We start from the raw sequence: 22,990 nt of genomic DNA, 5'->3' as shown, positions 1-22,990 counted from the left end.
ACCTGTGCTTCATTTTTGTGTGTGTAGTATCATGTATTCATATGGTTCTCTTTCATTTTTATGTGTAGTGCCATGTATTCACGTGGTTGGTGCTAATACTTCATATCTTTCTTACCAACTCCAGCAAACGGTTACAACCCCAAAAGTCTCTTTGCATTCCCTAAAACATAGGAGATGGCTGGAGGCCTTCCAGTTCCAGTTGCCATCCTTACAACTTTGCAGTTACACTCTACATCCCAGTTCTGCCCCGAAATGCTAGGCTATCCCAAGCTCTCAGCTTGTCTTAATGCCAATTATGATAGCGTAATTCCACCACAGAACTGCCCTGGCACTGAAATCCTCGCGCTATTTCAACAATCTGAGCTGAAAGTAATACTTTGAGCCTACGAGCCAGATTGGATGTAGTCATACACAGATAAGAGTGTTTTTTCCTACTGTCAAACATGTGTCCTCTGAGATTCCAGCTTTTTTGTAGTCACGTTACTCCCTCGAACGAGTGATATCTTAACTACCAGTTTAAAGCACAAGTATCAAAGGAAGCCAGTGATAATATGAAGTGTCACTGAATGAGAAATTAATCTATGCCTACAGAGATGTATTCCGCATGCCCAAAGTATTGTGATAAAACACATTGGAGAACTCTTTCTTCTGCGAGGGAAGATACTCTTTTATATATCAAACACTTTTATTATATGTGAAGTGTTTTGATAAGACAACTGCACTATGTCCCCTGAAAGCTTAGTTTATTGACATTTATAACAGTACTTGCTGTGTGAGGAACAAATTGCAGAGCTATTTTTCAAGTCATCTTCAGATCCTAGAGACATACTGAAAGATAAGGGAGACTTGTGAAACCATGGAGGAAAGAAATGCAGTAAGCACACTTCTTCAGTCCTCCCCTATTGTGTGAGCAGAAGTCCCTACAGGGCCATGACCACTTCTCAATACGATCAGTTCTCTTCTGTTATTGCAGACGTGCCCTCTTGGGTTCTTTCTTAGAGTAAGCAGAATTACACTGAATGAGGGTTACACAGGAAGCAGTGGATGAAGCCAACCATTTTAACATAAAAAAATCTAAACTTCTCAATACCTTTTATTGGCCTGTCAGCATTTGGCAGGCTTGTATTTTGTTGACAATCACAGTATGAAACCTGGGTAGGTGCGGTGCAGCTCTCACTTGTAGCTATAGAGCTGGAAAGAGATGTCCCATGCTTAAGGGTAAAGAGGTTTAGAGAGATGCGAAACTATTTGATCTTGCATTTCTGGATCCCAGCATAAATTGCAGTTATTACTGTAACTCTGTTATATGCAGTTAACAAGAGGAACTGTTAATTTCACAGGTTTATATCTGCAAATAAAATACAGCTGCCCAGACAAACTACAATATGTATAATAAATATTAGAAGTTATAATTACAATAAAATATAACCAAACCACAAAGTTGTGAGAGTCTCTTTTTAAACTCTTGGTGTGTTTTCCTTTTCTTCCTTCTCAGTAATGTGTTGACAGGTGAAATAGCTGAGACATCATCTGTCAGGATATTAGGTGGATTTGCATGTTCCTGTGTTTCTGCTACTGTATTTCCACTAATCAATTTCTTTTCAAATGCAAAGGGACATGATGCCAAGGAAAGTCTGTTCCTTCAAAGTAATCACTGTAATGTCAGTAGTATCATTCATGATTCTTGTGGAAGTGTGAATGAGTTGAAGGTTCTTTTATACAACAATTAAGTCCTTTCAGGTATATATTAGGATGTATGCAAATAAAATCACAACTAGGTTATATCTGGAAGGAAGATGCCTCAATGTGTTATTTTTAGGTGTGTTGGAAATGTTTTCTGTTCATTTTGGCTCGGTAATTAAGTGCATATCGTGAGATATAAAGTAGAGAAAGAAGAGAACTTGTTCAAATGCCATGGTCAATGGAGTATGTAAGGAATCCTCCAATGTCCCCATTTAAACTTTGTATTTAAGAACAATAGAATCAGCCCAAACCTACCCAAGCAAACCAAAGCAAAACACAGAATATAAATAGAAACAGTACAACTTCTGCCATTGTAAAGCAGTCAGTAACACCTGATTTGTATCCCCTGGAAAGCAAACCAGGCCACCTTGCTTCATATCAGCATGGAGGATATTACATTCTGACGGCGAAGCATCATTGAGGCAAAAAGGTGCAAAAGAAGAGTTAACTGGAGAAACAGTGTAAGGAAGAAAATCAAACACTTGTCTTAGAAGAGTAACATTATCCATGTACTCTTAACATCAAAAAGAATGTGTTAGCCTTTCCCATTGGTAGGCCAGTCTTGCTACTTTCACTGAGTATGCTTGTGCAGACATGTTTAAAAGGGCCTGCTTTCTGCAGAAGTCTGTATGGAAATTAATACCTTGCTTTAAGCCTGGTCATGCTCTCAGTGAGGATGTTCAGTGGGATTCACTGGCCTTGTGCTGGCTCCCTGCTCTGGGGCAAATCCTTTTCAAAGCAAATGACATTAGACTGTCAACAAGATAGGTTCTTTGTGGAAGCTTTTCTTGGTGACAGAGGACATGATTTGATAAACATGAGCAACCTATGCTGCGAAGAGTGTCCTTGGAGCTCATCTCAGAGGCAGGAACTAAGGCAATGAAACAGCCCCCGCATCCAGCTGCAAGGGGGCAGGATCTGCTGACCGCAGGAGGCTGGCCCCATACATGTTTGTTTAAGCCTTAACCTATCACTGCCTTCCACATGTACCACTCTTAATTAAGCTATCTGAATATGCCTCTTCTAAGTTTGGCATAAAAGACACTGTATCACTGCAATAAAGGGAGGACGACTTTAACCACATGGGTTTGATGTCGTTACTCTGGCCACAACCTTTCACCGACAGCTGTTCAGTGAAAACCTCCTGGCATATTTTCTTATTTCTCTTGCACACAAGCAAAGCCTGACTGCAGAGTCCACTTGATAGGAGATCAGATTCAATCATTTGACTTAACAAAAAAAATATTTACCTGCCGGTTTTGTTCATGTACTTCTCTAAAGGATTAACAACAGGAATCTTTTCTGTAGGAAGAGCAGATGCTTGATTAGCACACGTGCAGCTCTGACACCCTGGGAAGTGCTAGTGACCTGCATTTACAGTAAACATAAGAAAGAGGCAGGGAATAGTACATTTGCATGACAGAACTGAAATGTAACCCTGCCTTTTGAACATGGCTAGGCTTCTGGCAAGGCCACGGAGAGCTGTGAAGCATTCCAGCACCTGAGATGGCCCCCCCAGGGGGCATGCTTCCATTTCCTTTAAGGAACGCTGCCCGAGAGCAGGGATTTAAACCTAACGATGACACAGATCAAATGTCCTTTTCCTTCCTCAAGTATTTGCTTAAATGCCAACTCTTTGTTTTAAGAAAATGTACCTCTGTGGTACAGTGCAAGAGTTATTTTCATTTAAGCATTCATTTCAGAAACATTTCTACTGGGCAGAGGTTTATAGTGGAAGTGATACTGAAAAGCACATAATGTTCAACTCCTTCCAAAGATTTGTTAAAAGGCAGAAAGACTCTCTTGATTATTTCATCTGAAACGAGTCATACATGCCTGGGATGTTCCCCAGTGCTTCTTGCCTCACACCCATATGGTGTGATGGAAGCCATCTGATCTACGGCACATATTTCAGAAAGACATTTAATTGTGGCTGAAAGAGATCTCAACCCTTCATGAAATACATTAGCTAACTCCTAGGTAATCATAGAATCAACCAGGTTGGAAGAGACCTCCAAGGTCATCCAGTCCAACCTATCCCCCAGCCATATCCAGTCAACTAGACCATGGCACTATGTGCCCCAGCCAGTCTTTTCTTTAACACCTCCAGGGATGGTGACTCCACCACCTCCCTGGGCAGCCCATTCCAATGCCAATCACTCTCTCTGGCAACAACTTCCTCCTAACATCCAGCCTATCCCTCCTCCAGCACAACTTGAGACTGTGTCCTCTTGTTCTGTTGCTGGTTGCTTGGCAGAAGAGACCAACCCCCACCTGGCTACAACCTCCCTTCAGGTAGCTGTAGACAGCAATGAGGTCAGCCCTGAGCCTCTTCTTCTCCAGGCTAAACACCCCCAGCTCCCTCAGCCTCTCCTCACAGGGCTGTGCTTCAGCCCCTTCACCAGCTTTGTTGCCCTTCTCTGGACACATTCCAGCACCTCAACATCTCTCTTGAATTGAGTGGCCCAGAACTGGACTCGAGGTGTGGCCTGACCAGTGTTGAGTACAGGGGAACAATAACCTCCCTTGTCCTACTGGTCACACTATTCCTGATGCAGGCTAGGATGCCATTGGCTCTCCTGGCCACCTGGGCACACTGCTGGCTCATCTTCAGCTACTATCTACCAGTACCTTCAGGTCCCTCTCTGCCTGGCTGCTCTCCAGCCACTCTGTCCCCAGCCTGTGGTGCTGCTTGGGGTTGTTGTGGCCAAAGTACAGAACCCTGCACTTGGCCTTGTTAAATCTCATCCCATTGGCCTCTGCCCACCCATCCAGCCTGGCAAGGTCCCTCTGCAGGCACTCCTACCCTCCAACAGATCAACACCTGCTCCTAGCTTGGTGTCATCTGCAAACTTACTGATGCTGGACTCAATCCCTTGGTCCAGATCATCAATAAAGATATCGAACAGGATCAGGCCCAGCACTGATCCCTGGTGGACACCATTAGTGACAGCTGTCAAGTGGATGTGGCACCATTCACCACCACTCTCTGGGCCTGACCCTCCATCTGGTTCTTGACCCATTTCTGAGTGAACTTGTCCAAGCTACGAGCTGCCAGCTTTGCCAGGAGCTTGTTGTGGCAGACGGTGTCAAAGGCTTTGCTGAAGTCCAGGTAGACCACAAACCTTTCAGCTTTAAACATCAGCTCTTGCTACCCAATGTTAGCAACAGAGGCAAAAGTAGATGGATATATGCCCTGTCTTCTGAGCTGTTTTGGTGCTGCTCCTGTCCCTGGCATAGATCAGAGTCCAGGGCTGTTCTCACCCATGTCTGTCTGGAACATTCTGCCTGTATGTTCATCCTACTTTGAAGATTACCGTTGTTTTTTGAAGCTACAGAATAGGCCAGCAAAGATACAAAGGCTGACTTGAAAATGCACACTGACATCATTGCTGCTGGTTTCTGACTCAGCAGAGACAGATGTGCTTCTCGGAGTGGAGGATGTTGTTTCAGTTACTCACGCTTCTACGGCAGTTTGGCATGAAAGGCTGAGCAGGGTGGAAACTTTCACTTTGAGCAACAGAGCAGTTTTAACAGAGCCTACAGGGCTGTACCTTTTCACGTCTGTCCCTTCCCACGGCTCTCCCATACCAAAATGGTCAATTCCCCAAACTGTTAACATTAAAAAAATAACCAAACCAAGCCAAACCAAAATTCAGTTAACTGTGAAGATGTGCTTTTGGAAAAAAAAAATATTATAACTATGTTGCTCTTGAACAACAATGTGAGAAAAGTCAAAGGTCCTTCAGTTGCTGCAGAAGATGATCCTAACACAAGATATCTTAGAGGAAGGGCGTGGATGAGAACATTATGCCCTTTTACTGCCAGAAGTCCTTGTCTTTTGCCCACTTCTCCTTGTCAAGCTGCAGGCAAACTGGAGGAGGCAGCAGCAATCTGGCCCAGCGAAGAGGGATTTTTAGCTTACCAATTAAGGCAGTGTGTGGGGTCCACCAGGTAAGCCAATACCTATGTAAACATCTAGTAATAGCTACACAGGGGGCAGTCAGGGCATCTCCCTTGTTTATTTGTTTGTCTGTTTCCCTGAGGCAGGTGCCCGTGAAGCTAACCAGAACGTTCCTGCCGTGAACAGAAACATGCAGAATGTTGAAGATTTTTGCAAACTGCCCCTGTTCAGTTTGTGAAACTCACACTTGTTGCAAAAGCCTCTCTTCAGGCGAAAAAAGCTGGTTCCTTCATATGCTCGTTCTTGATCTGACATGACTCGCAACCACAAGAGAGCACTCTTTGCTTTGAAGATTTCTCAGCTTCCCCAGAAAGCTCCAGACGTGCCATGTAAGTTTTGCAAACTGCTTGTAAGCCGTTTCAGTTAGACCAGAGCAGCCGAAACAACAAAGCTAGCAGTTGTTTTTTTGGATTTCATTGTGAAAAGCCTTTGGGTAGTTTTCAGATGACAGAAGATCCTTGGTTCCTGAAAGGGAGGAGTTCTGCCAAAACTTTGAAGATCCCTGTAAACTTTGCAAATTACCCATCTGTTGGAGACAATTATATCAAACGATATCGTGGATTACAATACATGAGAAGTGTTTAGAGCCTGGAAGATTATTTATGTTTGGCTTTAACTCTTATGGTCATAATTTCAAGCAGGGAGGAAAGGAATACACGAGAACCCTCTTATTACCTTTTGAAATATGAAGATCAGAGGAAAAGAAGGGTTTAAAGTGTGGAGTGATGGTCCTCGAAACCTGTCTGTAAATTAGCTGACATCCTGCATCTATAAAAACAAGAAGGCTTAGAGCTGATTTCCAAGCACGGAGTGGACCTCCTAAGTCATTAGCAGTGCTTTGAGATCTGAATTTTTATACGCCACAGGAGGAAATTGCAGCCTGCGGGGCAGAGTAGCTGCAACAAATGTTTCCTCCTTGCTTGGACTGATAGAAGATTTGGAAGCCAAATTCAGGAACTGATATTCCACCCGTGAGAAAAAGGAGAAGCATGGAGAGCAATAAAGATGATGATGGACTGTTGAACAGGATTGCATTTCCAGGAGCTGTATCCCTGCCGAACAACCACATGCATCCCCACGGGATCCCCCTGAGAGAGCCGTTTGGGGTTCCCTTCCCTCTGGACCCTTCTTACTGGGAGCAAGCCTACGGTGGGCGTACAGGTCGCATCTCCTACATCCCGTTCCCTGGCTATGTGGGCGTTTATGACTGTTCCTTTGAGCCTGCCTTCATCCGAAAGAGGAACGAGAGAGAAAGGCAGCGGGTGCGCTGTGTGAACGAGGGCTACACACGCCTCAGAGAGCACCTGCCCAAGGAATTCGCTGACAAGCGCCTCAGCAAAGTGGAGACCCTGAGAGCCGCAATAAGCTACATCAAACACCTGCAGAGCTTGCTGGACTGTCGTCCCTTAGGGTCTAGCAGCAAGGAAACAGTCTCTGCCAAGGAAGTCCCGGAAACCTGCAGTCCTGATCCCCTGCGGGAGTGCAACAGTGATGGAGAGTCTAAAACCTCTTCAGCTTCATCCCCGTACAGTGAATTTGAGGAGACGGGCAGCTAGGTAATGACCTCTCTGGAGACAGAAAGCTTCAAGTGCAGCTGAAAACAAATCTCAAACCCTGGGGGGGTTTCTACAGATGAAAATGAATACCAGGAAAAGGAAAGAGCTAGGGGAAAAAAAAATATTTTCAGTCTTCAAAGGGCTTCAAATATTGTCTGTGCAAAACCTAAAGATGCTTTGTAAGCAAACAGATCTCTCTCAGGTGACTTCAGCTGTGTTGCTACGCTTCCTTTGGATTGTTAAACCTGAAACGACATTTACATTCTACTTTTCATTCAGCTTTTACTCTGTTTGTCTATTTTCTGCTGCCTTTCACTTGAGACATCAAAATCGGATGCATCCGTTTTGGGAAGTACCCCTCCCCTTTCTCCTTCTTCCTCCTGTAAGTCTTATTGTCTGTTTTATTTTTCCTCTGGCTGCTAACCTGAGGTGCACTGAGTTGCAAACACTTGGACTAGGAAAGGTAAGATTTAGACAAAATGTCTCTCCCTAAATTGTTTAGAAAATTCACATAAATGCTTACATTTATGAAAAGACAAAAAAAAGTTGTAGATCTTGCTATATTTGAGAATGAATTTCTTTTACAGCATCTTCTGAATGGAAAGAAAAAAAACCTCATGTATTGGACACTGACTGTTTGGTTATTTTTCAAAGGTAATGTTTAGGAAAAGAAAACCTGACACTTCCATTCTGATCATTGCCAGGAAGAGTGAAACAGTTCTGTAAAACTGCACCCTCAGAAGCAAATCTCCACTTATGAGATTGAAAAGAAGAAAAACAAACAAACAAAAAGTTGCCTGCCTTTTTGCTTTACTGGAAACAGTTTATGGGGAAAACTATAAATATAACTATTTGGCAGGTCAAAGATTATATGCTTGGAAATGCATTCCTGTAGTGGTTAGACACCAGTGTGTGCAAAGAGGGTAACATTGAATCGTTGAATATATCGGTTTACATCTGCATGAAAATGTATTTGTCCTTTTGTTTAGATGACTTTATTACTATTTGAAAGAATATACCATTTAAAATTAATCTCTCAGAATCTATAGAGTACTTTTAATTTAGACCTTATCTACTTAAAATGAAATCTCATCTTCAAATTGCTTGAAAGTCTTCCTTTCTCCAAGGCCAGATTTTGATAACATTTAGCTGTGTGCTTAAATGCCATTCTGAATATGGGGTGAACTCTGTTTTACTCATATGCTTCTCATAAACCTCTCAAACTTTTGATTTCTTGGCTTTGTGTTGATGAAACAGGTTTGTGTCTTTCTGTCTTTCCTCCATATCGTGCTGACTGAACACCTGAAAAAATACTTGTGTCTAAATAAGAACAAATGTTGATCAAATACCTCAAAATGTGCCCATAAATTTCCTTTCAATAAAACAACAAATTAATCCTGGCTGTGAGATTTTGGTTTTGTTTTTTTTTCCACTTTAAGTTGGTAGCTAATGAGACAGGAGTGTTTGCAGGAAAGAATTAAGAAAATGGATAGAAAGTAAATGTGAACTTTTATCTGCAAAAGTACACTTTTAATCTAGATCTTTAAGTCTGGATAAGGAGCAGCTTTGCGCTGTGGGAGTCTAGTCAAAATTACTGGATATAGAAATACTCTACTGATTTCTAGCAGGCTCCTCTGAACATTTGTACACTTGAAGCTGTTGTGTCCATGGCAGTCTTAGACTTCATTCTTTATTCTTTTTGTGGTGGGCTGCTTCCTTTTCTATTGACTGTTTTGCTTTTCTGAGAGCTGCTACTTTTGCAGGGTCTGCATCTCGGACCAAAAGGGTGGACGTCTGGTTACATGGGCAGTTCATATCCAGAGCCAAAGCTCTTATTTCTCAGTTGTTTGCATTTGTTATTGAAGAAAGGGAAGGAGGGCAAGCTAGTGATCTGAATGGCTGATTAGGGTCCACTATTTTGAGTGTTTTGTTTCACAGAATCATAAAAATCAATGAGCTTGGAAGAGACCCCCAAGATCATCCAGTCCAACCTAGCACCCAGCCCTAGCCAGTCAACTAGACCATGGCACTAAGTGCCTCATCCAGGCTTTTCTTGAACACCTCCAGGGATGGCGACTCCACCACCTCCCTGGGCAGCCCATTCCAGTGGCAAATCACTGTCTTTGTGAAGAACTCCCTCCTAGCATCCAGCCTATACTTCCCCTGGCAAGTGTGGGGTTTTTTGTTTGTTTGTTTTCCCTTCCCTTTTTAGTCTCTGACAAGAGATTCAGCCTCTCTCTTTCTGCCTTCTCTCTCTCTGCCTCATTTTTGAGATTTCTGGAAATATGGTAGTTCTGCTGGTAACTGTCAGTAAGCCTGAACTGTACTTCCCCTTCAAAGCAGAGATCAAATCTCTGTTATCTATGAAAAACATACACAACCTCTGAGTAGATGAGATGGATTCTGTGAAACATACACTTGTTTGTAAAGCACATTGGAAATGAGGGGCAGCATATATACATATCATAACAATAAATAGCCAAATCAGACTGAACAACCATAAATAAAAGCTACCAGAATGACTGTTACTTCCTGGGCAGGACACATCAGATATGCCCCAGATAAATGTTTCTCTTAGATGGTCATGGCAGAGGCCTGACTCATACAGAGATATATCCAGGAGTCATCATAATCCTCTGACTGTGAAATCCTAGAGAGATGATGCAGTGTACCACCTTCTCCATGATCAGCTACTTAGGCTGGCTGGAGAAGTGAGCTAGGTTGTGATTCTGCTCTGTTTCATTTCTGTCTCATGTGAGGTGTTCCTCAATAGGAGTCTGAGTGGAAAGCATCACACCCTGGACCTGTGTTTGGCCATTGCCACTGCAGGCTGTCTGTGCCCATGTGAGATTCAGGATGATCTGCTGCATGTCTAGATGAGATTGGTTTGGCTCTTGCATATCCTAATACTCTACAATTGTTACCAAACATCAGCTTTGTGAAATAATATTCTAGAAAAGGCCTCTGGATTTCAAATGGAGGAGACTGGTTAAAAGTCTACATTTTAATAAATCTATAGCTACTTTTCTTTTGTATTATACATCTTTAACAGCTTCAGAGGTGGCCTTAAAATACCTCCAAACCCAACCTCAGTGCTGAAGATACAAACCCCAGAGTGTCATGTGCAGCTTAACTTAATTTTGAAAGAAAATAATTTTCTGGAATAAAAAGATATTCCTAATATGGGACAAATCTGTCCGTTGTTGAACCACTCTCCTTAGGAAAGCTGGACATTTTTAGTTCTCACACTGTTGTCATGCAAACCTCTTGCACACTTTTAACACAAGGAAGTAGAAAACAGCTCAAGATTTCTGAAATTAAGAGAAGTGTGGCCAGCAGGTCAAGGGAGGTGAATCTCCCCCTCTGCTCTACTGAGACCACACCTGGAGCCCCCATTACAAGAAGGATGTGGAGATGCTGGAGCATGTCCAGAGAAGGACCATGAGGACGATCAGAGGGCTGCAAGCAGCTCTGCTATGAGGACAGACTGAAAGAGTTGGGGCTGTTCAGTCTGGAGAAGAGGAGGCTCCCAGGTGACCTTATTGGGGCCTTTCAGTATCTGAAGAGGGCCTACAAAAGAGCTGGGGAGGAACTTTTTAGGCTATCAGGTAATGACAGGGCTAGGGGGAATGGAGCAAAGCTGGAGATCAGTAGGTTCAGAGTGGACATGAGGAGGAAGTTGTTCAGCATGAGAGTGGTGAGAGCCTGGAATGGGTTGCCCAGGGAGGTGGTTGAGGCCCTGTCCCTGGAGGTGTTTAAGGCCAGGCTGGATGAGGCTGTGGGCAGCCTGATCTAGGGTAGGGTGTCCCTGCCCATGGCAGGGTGGCTGGAACTAGATGGTCCTTGTGGTCCCTTCCAACCTGGACCGATTCTATGATGCTATGAACTATGGATTAGTGCTTCCTACAGGCATCAGGAAAGGTTTATAGTGAATGCTACATTTCAAAAGCTTTCTTAAGCTGTTTCTGTCTAGACAAAAGTTTTCTTCAAAACTTCTAATGTGTATCATTATCAGACTGAAAGCAGGCAATGATCCCAACTTGTGACCATGAGAATTAAAGTTTTAATAAGAATGTTGACCAGAAGAATTCTCTCCATGAGATGCAATTACTATTTACAAGAAAGGTGAACACTGATATCTGCAGGCAGCCATGCTAAAGTTTTGTCAAACTGCTGCACACCAGGAGCAGACACTTCAATCTTTCTATCAAATGTGAAAAAAAGCACACATCTAAAGTCTTCCCTCTTCTCCCAGTAAATTACAAATCCATTTGCTCCTTGATATGATCAGCATTTTGCAGATGTGTAACCCTGGCTGTGAGATTTCTTTTAATCCTCTAATAGCTAGTTAGCAGATTTCTTTGTAAAAGACCATCCACACTCCTTTCATGTTGTATTACCCAGTGTCAATAACGTGGCCAAAGAAAATGAGGAGGCATTATAGAAAAAAAGTCATGTTCACATGATCAATCAGGGCAAATTTTTGTCACTGGAATAAATGAACAGGGAAAGTCCACACAAAAATAAAGAATCTTTGAGAACATTTGCTACCAGCAGACCTGGGAAAGAGACAAAACAAAGTTCAAAGTATTTTGAAGAGAGACTCTCAAGCGGCACTAGTAGGAGAGCCCTGCTGAAGTTAGCTGAGGTCAATCACAATAGCTGATCAGAGCCCTAAGTGCCTCCAAAATGAATTGGAAGTACACATATCTTCAGCAGATGTTCAGCACTAGTAAGCCTCAAAGTGCAGGTAAATGGCTACATAGTAAGAGGTAAATTTCTTCTAGACAAATGGGGAGCAGCTGTACCCAGCTCTTCCACGAGGTTTGAAAGCCTGTGTGTGAACACAGGATGAGCAACATCCTCCATCAGCTTGAAGGTGTGCTTGTAGATAAAAATCTGCTATAAATGCTTACTCATTTACTTCCCACATGATTTTTGTACATTTCTTTCCACAGCACTGTGAATGTGTCCACTTCCAGAGCAAAGGAAGTTGTCCTTGCTAGAAGAACAAACTAAAAGAGGGGAAGTGTTTCTAGAGATAGATCTGTCTTTCTATATCTCAGCGGATCTCCAGATAGTCAATTGTGGAGCAAATACAAAGATAGGTCTAGGATGCTGGTGTGGTGAACACAGACTGACAAGTTCATTTGTTTAGAACTTACAGCAGTCTGACAAGGTGGCACTGCTCAGAAGATGTCCCAGAGCTGGCTGAAAATGTTATGACTCAGCCACCCTGAGTCAAGACCCTGGGAAATCAATAGAGACCAGTATGTTAATTTAGTGTGCTGTGGAAGAAGCTGGTAGTGTTTTCTGGAGTAAAAGGATGTGATGGTTTGGATGTTACATGTGTGTCCCCCCCCCACTTCAGAAATCACCCAGACTAGACTCAGCCAGCTCTGGAAATTGAATGAAGCTTATATTTACAGCTGGCACAATATACAAGCACATATTTACAGTATATACAGTTATAGACAGAAATATACAAGGTAAAAGGTAATACAGAAACACAACTCCCTTCCCAGAAACCTGAGTCCCCAGGAGGGGCTCCCAACCACCCTTCCACCTTCTCCCACCCCTCTCTACCTTACCCCAGACATTACCTTGTGCCCAGGGAAGATTGGAGGGTTGGCTAGGGGTGTTAGGAAGCAGATGGATTAATCAGAGAGATGGCAAGTTAGGTTAGAGAGAGAAATGCAGCCTATGGCCCAGACAGAGAGCATCTCCCTTATCTAGGTTTGTGTTCTTGTTCTTATACATCTCAGCAAGCCTATAAGTGAAGTAGACATCACCATTGTTTCACTTTCACAGTCTGTAGTCTAATTTTTCTCACCACAACACTCTAGCTGGCTTCAAACTAGCACAAAGGGCCACCTCTTTATGTCATCAGAACATCCTTTCCCCTACCCATTCATGTTCACATTGCATGATTATTCCTCTGACTCTCATGGAGCAGATACAGTTACCTGGTAGGTTGAGGATCCATCAGCCAGCTGTGCTTGGATGGCAGCAAGGTTCTGGACAGGCAGATGATGGCAGAATGGGAAGAGAGCTGTAGCCTCACTCTGGAAAGAGAGATGGGCAGTAAGATGGGAGTTACAGCTCTCTGAGAGTGGGATTCAGTGGGGCCTGTTCCAGCATTCATACTTCAATAGCCTTGAGCTCTGGTATCACTCAAAAAATTCTCATTTAGAAAGCCAAGCCAAAATGTAGGTCTGATAAAAAGACAGAGAAGCTTACCACAAGGGCTTTAAAGGAGCAAGTCTGTCACTGAAGCCAATTGAGCTTTCCTGATTGGATAAAGCCCTGTATGAAAGTCACCTGGTGTCACACCTGTGCTTGGTTATCAGCCTGTTAGGACTTGTCCTTCCACAGCCTCAGCATGCAGTGTGGCAGCTGCTTAAGTATATGAAGGGTGTGGATGGTTCACAGGCCAGGGCTGGTGGTGAGATTCAGAGCTCTAGCCTGGCAATGAGGCACACGCAGCCTTGGGATGAAAATCCTTTGCCCGGTTGCAAACTGCAGTTGAAAAATGAAGTGAGCAGCAGCAATGAAAACTCAAGTCAGGAATGGATAGAATGAGTGTGTGCAGAGGCTGGGTTTATTTGGTACTCTTCAGAGGAAAAGCACAGGAAGAGGCTGGTTTAGTTGATTTAAATGTATTTGTCACAGCTTAGACAAGAATGATTTTTCCTAAGCAACACAGCAGCTGCATGGGTATGAGGTGGAAATGCCAGGGTACCCACGGTCCAGCCCTGGAGCAGAGCTCTGTCACTGTGCTTTTCCTGGGGAGACCAGGAGCTTCATGCAGACTTGCACCTTGCAAATCCAAGACAAAGCCTGTAAGGGTTTTTTTCTGTCTCCTTTCCAGAGGAAATAAAGCTTAACCTGTGCTCTGTGAGACGTCCTGTCTCCAGAAGCTTCTGAACCTTGGACTGGTTTTCAGCCAATCCCCATGGGAAGAAAGCCTCAAAGTGCAAGCTAAATTTCTCTTTTTTTTCAAAGTAGGGGTTGGTCAGAGGTTAGGAGGCCAGCTCTGGACAATGAACTGTGGTACTTCATGCTGGGTCTGGTTCCTGTGCCACTCAGTTGCTGGAGACCTCAGCCTCTGGGGCAGACACAAGAAAACAGCCAGTGCATCTGCCCTTTAGCCACTTCCAGTCGTAATTTAATGTGTTCACGTAAACTGAGGGGAATTTGCAAGGTCAAAACATCCACCTGCGAAGCTGGGTGGCTGAAGAGTCTGACATTACCACCACTGTCTCTAGCTATGTCTGAGGGGGCCAAAACCTGTAAAAATGTGTGTTACAGGGGTGGAGAGCAGCCAGCAAGCCTGTATGTCAGTTTGAACTCCTTCACTCTGCTCCAAAAGGTTTAAGAGCAAATGATGTGGGACTCACTGTCATTTAGGAATGATTCTGCATTTACTGAAGCACTAAGAGTAAAGCTTATGTTACCATGTGTGATGGTTTGGGTGTACCCCACCCCCCACACACTTTAGAAGGTACCCAGACTAGTCTCAGCCGGCTCTGGGAATATAAATGAAGCTTTATATTTACAGCTAGCACAATGTACAAGCAGCTATTTACAATATATACAGTTATAGACAGAAATATACAAGGTAAAAAAAATACAGAAACACAACTCCCCTCCCAGAAACCTGAGTCCCCAGGAGGGGCTCTCAACCACCCTTGCACCTTCCCCCTGCCCCTCTCAACCTTACCCCAGTCCTAAGGAAGAATAGAGGTTCAGCCAAGAGGTTAAGAAGCAAAAGTGAGTGGCAGGTGAGGTTAGGGAGATGCAGCTCAGTCAAAGCCCAGCCCGAGAGTGCAACAAAAATGGTGAGAGTGTTATCTAATGTTTACTTTCTTCTTGTTCAGCAAGACTCTGAGGGAAGGAGACATCACCATTGTTTTCCTTTCACAGCCTATGATCTACTTTTTCTCACCAAAACATTCTAGCCTGCTTCAAACTAGCACACCATGGATCTATGAAAAAATAAATATTGGTATGGATCATGTTTTTTAGCCAGGCTAAAAGAAGTTCAGGATTCCATACATCTCTCTGACAGTTTCTTCCTGGAAAATTATGGAGACCCTTCAGCTCTCCTCGGATATGACTGGAGACAGAGGTCTCAAAGGCGTGAAGTTCCTACACAGTTTATGAATGCTGGTAGCATCAGAGTAGAAAGACATGACAAACTAGAGTCCCTACAAAGGGCAAAGATAATGGAAATTGTCTTTTCAGCTTGACAGCTATCCAGCCTATGGGCAGCAGCCAGCTATCAGCACGCTTATGTGCTTTGCACTGATGTAACATACTACCTCTCTGCTGTTATGCTGGGGTCAGGGGAGGAAAACACGAGTATTCTGAAGGAGCTTTGGATTTGGGAGGGGGAAGCTAAATGAATAGACTGTGAAAGGTTGATGAGTTGAAAATGTGGGGATGGTAGTGGGCAATGAAGCCTGGGAGCATACAACACAAATTCAAGCCAAGCTATGTTTGCTGTGCTGCTCACAAAACACCTTGCTTGTCCCCATTATTTTATTTAATGTGGTGTGGTTCTGGGCATATAAGGCAGATTTTTGTATTCCAGGGCTGTCAGCTTTTGGCACTGCATACTAACCAATCTCTTCCATCTGCACTGAGATCACAAAGAGAACAAGTAGTTACAAATAAATGGAATTTTCCCATCTTTTTATGTGTCTACTTTACTGCCAGCATTATGCTATAATTAGGCTGTTCTCTAGATGTAGCTTTTTAAATTTAAGAAGCACAAAAAACTCTCAGGCTCAGCTGCAGAGGGTTTATCCCAGGGGAACACTCGTGGGGAGGTGATAAAGCTCACTGGTGCTTAATGAATGAAACTGATAATAAACTGTGCCATGTATAAATGAAATAAAGCAGCCATACAAACAGAGGAGTATGGGTGATGTTTATGCATGGGGAAAGGAAGAAGGATGACAGAAGGGAGGAAGAAAACAAAATGGGTTTGAAGTGTGGCACACTGCTTGATACCACATCAGCTGCGTGGCTGAAGCAAGGGAAAGAGGAACGAATTAGATACAGCACCTTTGGGGAGGATTAGCTCCTGAAAAAAACAAACCAAAGCAACCCAAACGAACAACAACCAAACACCTCAAAGACATAAAGATAATATATTTGCAGGCAAACCTTGTGGAGATATAAAAACGCTGAGAGATTTTGCAGAGCAGAAACTCTTACGGAGCAGGACTTGGAGGGAATCATAGGAAGGGCTGGGGAGAGGGATGACTTCCATCCTGGCCTTGCCACCAGCCAGTGCAGTTGTTTCCCACCAGTTTAATTGTTTTCCTCCTTCCCCTGACATACTTATCCTCCTACACTAGGAAAGAGGAGTGGTCCTGCCCCATCCCCCACCTCCCTTCCCCCTGCCAGGGCCTAGCTTTACAGTTTCAGCCCAGAAGTGCTTCTCTAAAGAGGTCTCAGCTTTGCCTCTTGAGGTTTTGTTGGCTTCAGGCGCTACTTGCAAGCTTGGCCATGTTCGGCTGCATCTGCTACCTCTGTCAAGAAGCAGACATGAGAGGTGGGGCAGGCTAGGACCGAACTACAAGGAGGGGGTCTTAATTCTGAAGGAGCAAAATTGAATAGTGATGAGAATAAGAGTAACCCAGCACCATGATGAAACCTAGGATGAGGACTCTAGGCAAAAGACAAGCACAGAAGGTCTCCCTTAGATGAGGAGCTGCACCACTGCCTTCCTTCTTCCCAATCCTCCAAGCTGGGAGTCACAAGTGCTGCTGGAAACCATGGGGATGCTGAGCGGGGCACCACAGGGAAAAGGGAAGGCACTGACTTTGTGAACCAGCCTGATTTATCATTCTTTCTTGCTAACATTTCTCTGCTGGTCACACTATGTAGCTGGGCATGCCTTGCAGCAGCTGGACAGAAGGTAGAGAAGGATCTGCTTAATAAGCAAAATTTAAAAATCCCAGCCCCCATCCAAAAAGAAGGCAGCAATGTGATTTTACCACCAGCCACTGTGCAAAAATGGCTGAGATCCCTCTGTCTGCCCAAACTTATCTGCCTGCCATCACTTTGTGTTTGTCTTTTCTTGCTTTTTATTGCAAAATGCCTCCAAGCATATTTCTTATCAAAGTGCTGAGCAGCTGTGAGCAGACTGTGCTCTAGATGCAGAGGGGAGGAGATGATTGCAGTGCTCAGCCAACCTGCTGTCAGGAGCCGAGGGATAAACTCAGCCCGGGTTTTCCCTCTGTTTCAACAACAGCATGGCCCTCCTCTTGCCTGTGTGCTGGGAACATCAGCAGAGCTTGCCCCATCTCTGTGGAGGATATCACTGAGCTGCCCCTCTATGTCTTTACCAGTGTCTGGTTGGAGCCGTGACACTGCTGTGAGCTCACTGGGCTGCTTGTTCCCTGTGTGGGTGCAAGCACCTGCATCCCCTGTGCTAACAGATAAATCTGGCCTTGCATGTTACCCAGCTCTGGTACTGCAGCTGCATCTCTGGATTGGGCTGTATTCTGCTCTATTCTACGTTATGCTGTGCTATTCCCATATCACAGTATCACCAAGGTTGGAAGAGACCTCATAGTTCATCAAGTCCAACCCTTTACCACAGAGCTCAAGGCTAGACCATGGCACCAAGTGCCACGTCCAATCCTGCCTTGAACAGCTCCAGGGGCGGCGACTCCACCACCTCCCCGGGCAGCCCATTCCAGTGTCCAATGACTCTCTCAGTGAAGAACTTTCTCCTCACCTCCAGCCTAAATCTCCCCTGGCGCAGCCTGAGGCTGTGTCCTCTTGTTCTGGTGCTGGCCACCTGAGAGAAGAGAGCAACCTCCTCCTGGCTACAACCACCCCTCAGGTAGTTGTAGACAGCAATAAGGTCACCCCTGAGCCTCCTCTTCTCCAGGCTAACCAATCCCAGCTCCCTCAGCCTCTCCTCATAGGGCTGTGCTCAAGGCCTCTCACCAGCCTCGTCGCCCTTCTCTGGACACGCTCAAGCATCTCAATGTCCCTCCTAAACTGGGGGGCCCCAGAACTGAACACAGTACTCAAGGTGTGGTCTAACCAGTGCAGAGTACAGGGGCAGAATGACCTCCCTGCTCCTGCTGACCACACCATTCCTGATGCAGGCCAGGATGCCACTGGCTCTCTTGGCCACCTGGGCACACTGGTGGCAGGGACGAAGGAATCTTTCTGCCAGTCTGTCATGCCAGTGATTCCACTGGCACCCAGCTACTGACTGATGCAAACCATTTCTGAAGCCAGGCAAAAGCCATGAAAAGCCCTGCCCAGCTCCACTGCTGCCTCCCTCAGCGCCTCGGCCACAGCAATACGCTCCCAACATCTGGGTGATGCTGTGCCTCTGGTTTGCAGGGCCAAAGTAGCATTGGCACATCCCGAGGTTCCTGTTAAGACAGATGAAAGCTGAGTACCTACAGCGTGACAGAATGTACAAATGTGAGGCATTTGCCTCTTTATGTGCAGCATGCTCCACAGCTTTGCCTTTTGCAGCACTATGAAAGCTTCAAGAGTTCCATTTACATTAACAAGCCCATAAAGCATACGGTTATTAAATGTTGTTTATAGTACTCTGTCTGAGAAGCTTATTCAGTTAACAGCTGGTTCAATTTGTACTAAGAGCAAGTTTCACGAGGGCAGTAAGTTGTATCTGTGTATGCTGGGGGAGTTAGCATTGAAAGGGCAAGAAAACCAGGAGCAATGCCATCACCATGCAATTGCTGAATTACACTGTAGTAGCAGAGGACAGTGTTTTCAGGGAGAAATTAAATAGGTTGGCTTTATGATTCAAGAAAACAACAACATTGTATTTGATCATGAAAACATTTTTTTTTGGGGCAAATCTGTCATAGCATTGGTTATTTTCTGCAAACTTTCCTGGAGTTGTAGTGAGGTCATTGTCTAAAAGAGCACATTTCACTTTCGTGTCTTCAGTGAAAAAGTCACAGTTTAGGTCGTTTCATCACCTAATAATCACAGGATCACAGGATGTTAGGGGTTGGAAGGGACCCAAAGAGATCATCAAGTCCAGCTCCCCTGCCAGAGCAGGACCACACAGTCTAGCTCAGGTCACAGAGGAATGCATCCAGACAGGCCTGGAAAGTCTCCAGAGAAGGAGACTCCACAACCTCCCTAGGGAGCCTGTTCCAGTGTTCTGTGATCCTTGCAGTAAAGAAGTTCCTTTTGTGTTGAGGTGGAACCTCTTGTGCTGCAGTTTGTATCCACTGTCCCTTGTCTTATCACAGGGAGCAGGTTGAGTGGAGCCTGTCCCTTCCCTCCTGCCCCTCAGCCCTCAGATATTTATAAACATTTATTAAATCCCCTGTAAGTCTTCTCTTCTCCAGACTAAAAAGCCCCAGATCCATCAGCCTCTCCTCATAAGGCAATGCTCCAGTCCCTTAATCATCCCCTAATCATCCCTGTAGGCCTTGTTGGGTGCAATAAAGTTATTGAGTATCTGAAGTGGTGGGCATCAGAAGCTGTGGCTGGGTGGGAGAGGGTCTAGCAGAGTGAGGATTGCTGCAACACAGACAGTGTGGCACACCACCTGGGCCACACATTTGCAGAGAGTAACTGGACAGGAACAACTGCTAAAGAAGAGTTTAGTCTGAGTTAGAAGAGATGCCTGGGGACATGTTGGGAAACGATCCCAAGGTTTCACCCACATGGTCATAGTGGGAATGTTGCACTAAGAGCACATTTACAGTTTCAGGTTGCTTTTTTTTTCCCCAAGAAGCAAGGCAGACTGAAGAAGGAGAAGAGGAGGCTCAGGGGTGATCTTATTACTGTCTACAACTACCTGAAGGGACATTGTAGCCAGGTGGGGGGTGGCCTCTTCTCCCAGGCAACCAGCAATAGAACAAGGGGACACAGTCTCAAGTTGTGCCAGGGGAGGTATAGGCTGGATATTAGGAAGAAGTTCTTCACAGAGAGAGTGATTTCCCATTGGAATGGGCTGCCCAGGGAGGTAGTGGAGGCACCGTCCCTGGGGGTCTTCAAGAAAAGCCTGGATGAGGCACTTAGTGCCATGGTCTAGTTGATTGGCTAGGGCTGGGTGATAGGTTGGACTGGATGATCTTGGAGGTCTCTTCCAACCTGGTTGATTCTATGATTCTATGATTCTATGAAAAAGCTTAAAGGCTTTGGAGAGTCAGTGAGGTCCTTGGAGGATCAGATGTATTTTGTTTTCCCCTGATATTATTTGGGATGGAACTCTTTGGAGAATAGGCTTGGTAGAGAAACGTCCTCTTTGTTTCAGCCAGGTAATGCACATCAAAATGTTACACTGCAGGTGCTCCAAAGGGGAAGTGTGTGTAAGCCAGGTTATAGGACAGCACTAGGTGTATATGCTGCCCAATCCATTATGCATGTGGGACAATACCTACATGGTTAAATCACATCCCTCCTTTCTTTCTTGTTTTTTTTTTATCCTAGATTCAGTGGGACAAACTCACCCCCCCCCTCATGAAAGATCTGGCAAGTCCCTCCAAGTCTTGAACCCTATCCAAATGATAATTACGTCTGTTTGAAATTCAGGAGCCAAGAAGCAGCCTCCAGCCATTCAACAAAGGCTGCTCCAGTGCTCTGAGGAGGCAGTGCCGACACTTCCCTTCTCCTTGTCTGCCTCCTGCTGAAACGCATTTGCAGAGCTTCCCAAGCCTCTAAGGCTTTTCCAGAGATCTGGTGGAATCAGACCTAGTATCTCATGAAGTATCGTTGCATGCAAAGACAAAGAGACCCCCCCCACGGGCATGGTTAATGCAGACAAACATTAATCCTTCCCTCCCCCCTCCAGTTGCAAATGTATAATTAATCTCAGTTCACATTCACGTGTTTGATCTGCTTCCTTTAGGCTTCAGATGTCTTTAAAGGAAAGGGAAGCTGAATTTGGATTTGGAGTACCTAGGATACACTCAGTGTTTACTTGAGCAGATCCCCACTGTCCAGTGCTGGTCAGATGTGGAGGCCTCCTGGCTTGCAGATGTGGGGCAACAGGGCAGGGGCTGAGGTGCTTCCCAAACTGGGCTACCTGAGTGCCTTTCACCTCAAGACACTGTTTCTCCAGGGCTCCCATGAGTGGTGAGGGCACCTGCAGCCCGGTAGTAGAAACCTGCAGACAAGAGGAGCTAATCCTTTTGCAAACAGACCCTGCAAGTGCATGCTCCTGCAGTGAAAGAAATGAAAGGTGCAGAGATGAAAAACATAGCCACTTCAAACAGGGAAATTTCCATTTGAAGTGGTGTCTCAAGTCAAATCCTCCCCAGCAGCAGCACTTTCCCCCCCCCTCTCAGTAGTGTGTATCAGTTTCTTCTGACAACGGTTTCATGGCTTCAGGATAAACAAGCCCAACTCCATTGGTATTGTATTTTACAACTGCAGACAGACCACGGAGATTAGAATTCTTTGGCTGAGTCACCATATATGGAGAGGAGGAAGGTGGCTCTGCTGGACTTTGTGAAAAGTGGGTTGAACACAACCCAAATGGAATCCAGCCTTTCATCCAGGGTGCTGCCATGAAGGCTGGGCTGTGCCCCATACCAGGAGGAAGGTGGATGCAGGCAGCAAGGGCAGGGCTAATGGGAAACTGGTGCAAAGGGCCCTGTGTGGCTTCTTGCCCTTCCATGGCAGCTGACTCAGGGCTGGGGAGGCCCTGAGGCTCTTCTCACTCCTTCTGGTGCTACATTAATTTATCATTTCCCTGGCAAACACAAGTAGCTGAAGAAGAAAATAATTTCTGGTTGATCCACAAAGGGGTTTGTTTTGTTTTGTTCTCCTGCTAGATCCAAAGGCCTCTCTTAAGTGTTTTGTTCCCCAAAGTGTGACATTTCAGTTTGATCTCCAGGTTTTTTTTGAAGTCTCTCACAAAGTAAAGTGAAACAAAACCCTGCATGTTGACACACGCTCTTTAAATGTTGCTGCATGAAAACTTCAGTTGAACACTGTCCCTTTCCCCAGACCACCCTCCCTTTGCACCTTCCCAGCTAAAGACCCGATGAATTTGTTGTGAAGTCTAAATGAGTAAAATATGCTTCAGCAGCAAACTCAAAATCTTCTGGAGGAAACCTAGCCTGGGGCAGCCCAGTTTGCCCTGGAACACTGCCTCTTCTGGGAGAGTAACCAGAGGAAGCTGGTTTGGGCTGCCAGTGGAATCCTCTCTGCTTGAGGTTGCTTTGTGCACAGCTTTTACTCCCTTTCTTCAGTGGGAACTGGAGCTGTCCAGAAGCTGCCTCCAGCTTATTTTCTTATACAGTGCATGCCTTGTTATTGCATCAGATTACAGTTTTGCACCTCAGCACCCAGCACAGCCACCACTCCTCCACACTAGACATTACTCTTACAGGTCAGGGGGACAGGGGCAACACTGGGACATTCAGGAGAAGCCTTCCCAGAGCATTTGCTGGCTGTCTACACAACTGAAGATGTCAGAGAACTTTGTAACTTGCTTCACATGCAGAACATGTCCAGAGACTAGGTGAAGGAGGATTCAAATTCTACAGGACTGCCCTAGCCCCTTTTCACAAATGTCCTGCTCTGAGTGACACTGGTCCCTGCTGAATCAGGCTTGTAGAATTATGATGAGAAGATCCCTGGAAGGCTTCCCTGCCTCTGCAATGTGCATTAATATTAAGGCTAACTCAGTTATGAGCTCGAATTTGTCCTTTGCAGAACTACTTTCCTCATGGCTGTTTCTTTTTTGGGCAGC

General features: G+C 45.0%; 1 protein-coding gene and 1 long non-coding RNA gene across 2 annotated transcripts; one reads left to right on the top strand and one right to left on the bottom strand.

Moving 5' to 3' along the window:
• Window positions 1-736: 736 nt before the first annotated feature.
• On the bottom strand, window positions 737-13,474 carry LOC135181567 (uncharacterized). The gene is made up of 4 exons (XR_010304923.1): window positions 13,411-13,474; window positions 13,230-13,328; window positions 2,994-3,045; window positions 737-828 (listed from the first exon to the last, which is right to left on the bottom strand). It is a non-coding gene; the product is annotated as an uncharacterized LOC135181567 (long non-coding RNA).
• Window positions 6,174-8,663, top strand: ASCL4 (achaete-scute family bHLH transcription factor 4). Its single transcript, XM_064154810.1, has one exon. The coding sequence runs from the start codon at window positions 6,697-6,699 to the stop codon at window positions 7,261-7,263; it is 567 nt and encodes a 188-aa protein (XP_064010880.1). The 5' UTR covers window positions 6,174-6,696; the 3' UTR covers window positions 7,264-8,663.
• Window positions 13,475-22,990: the final 9,516 nt, after the last annotated feature.

The sequence above is a fragment of the Pogoniulus pusillus genome, chromosome 15, assembly GCF_015220805.1.
Source record: "Pogoniulus pusillus isolate bPogPus1 chromosome 15, bPogPus1.pri, whole genome shotgun sequence".
Lineage (NCBI taxonomy): Eukaryota > Metazoa > Chordata > Aves > Piciformes > Lybiidae > Pogoniulus > Pogoniulus pusillus.
The sequence above is the reverse complement of the archived record's forward strand: the minus strand, read 5'-3'. Positions and strand labels throughout refer to the sequence as shown.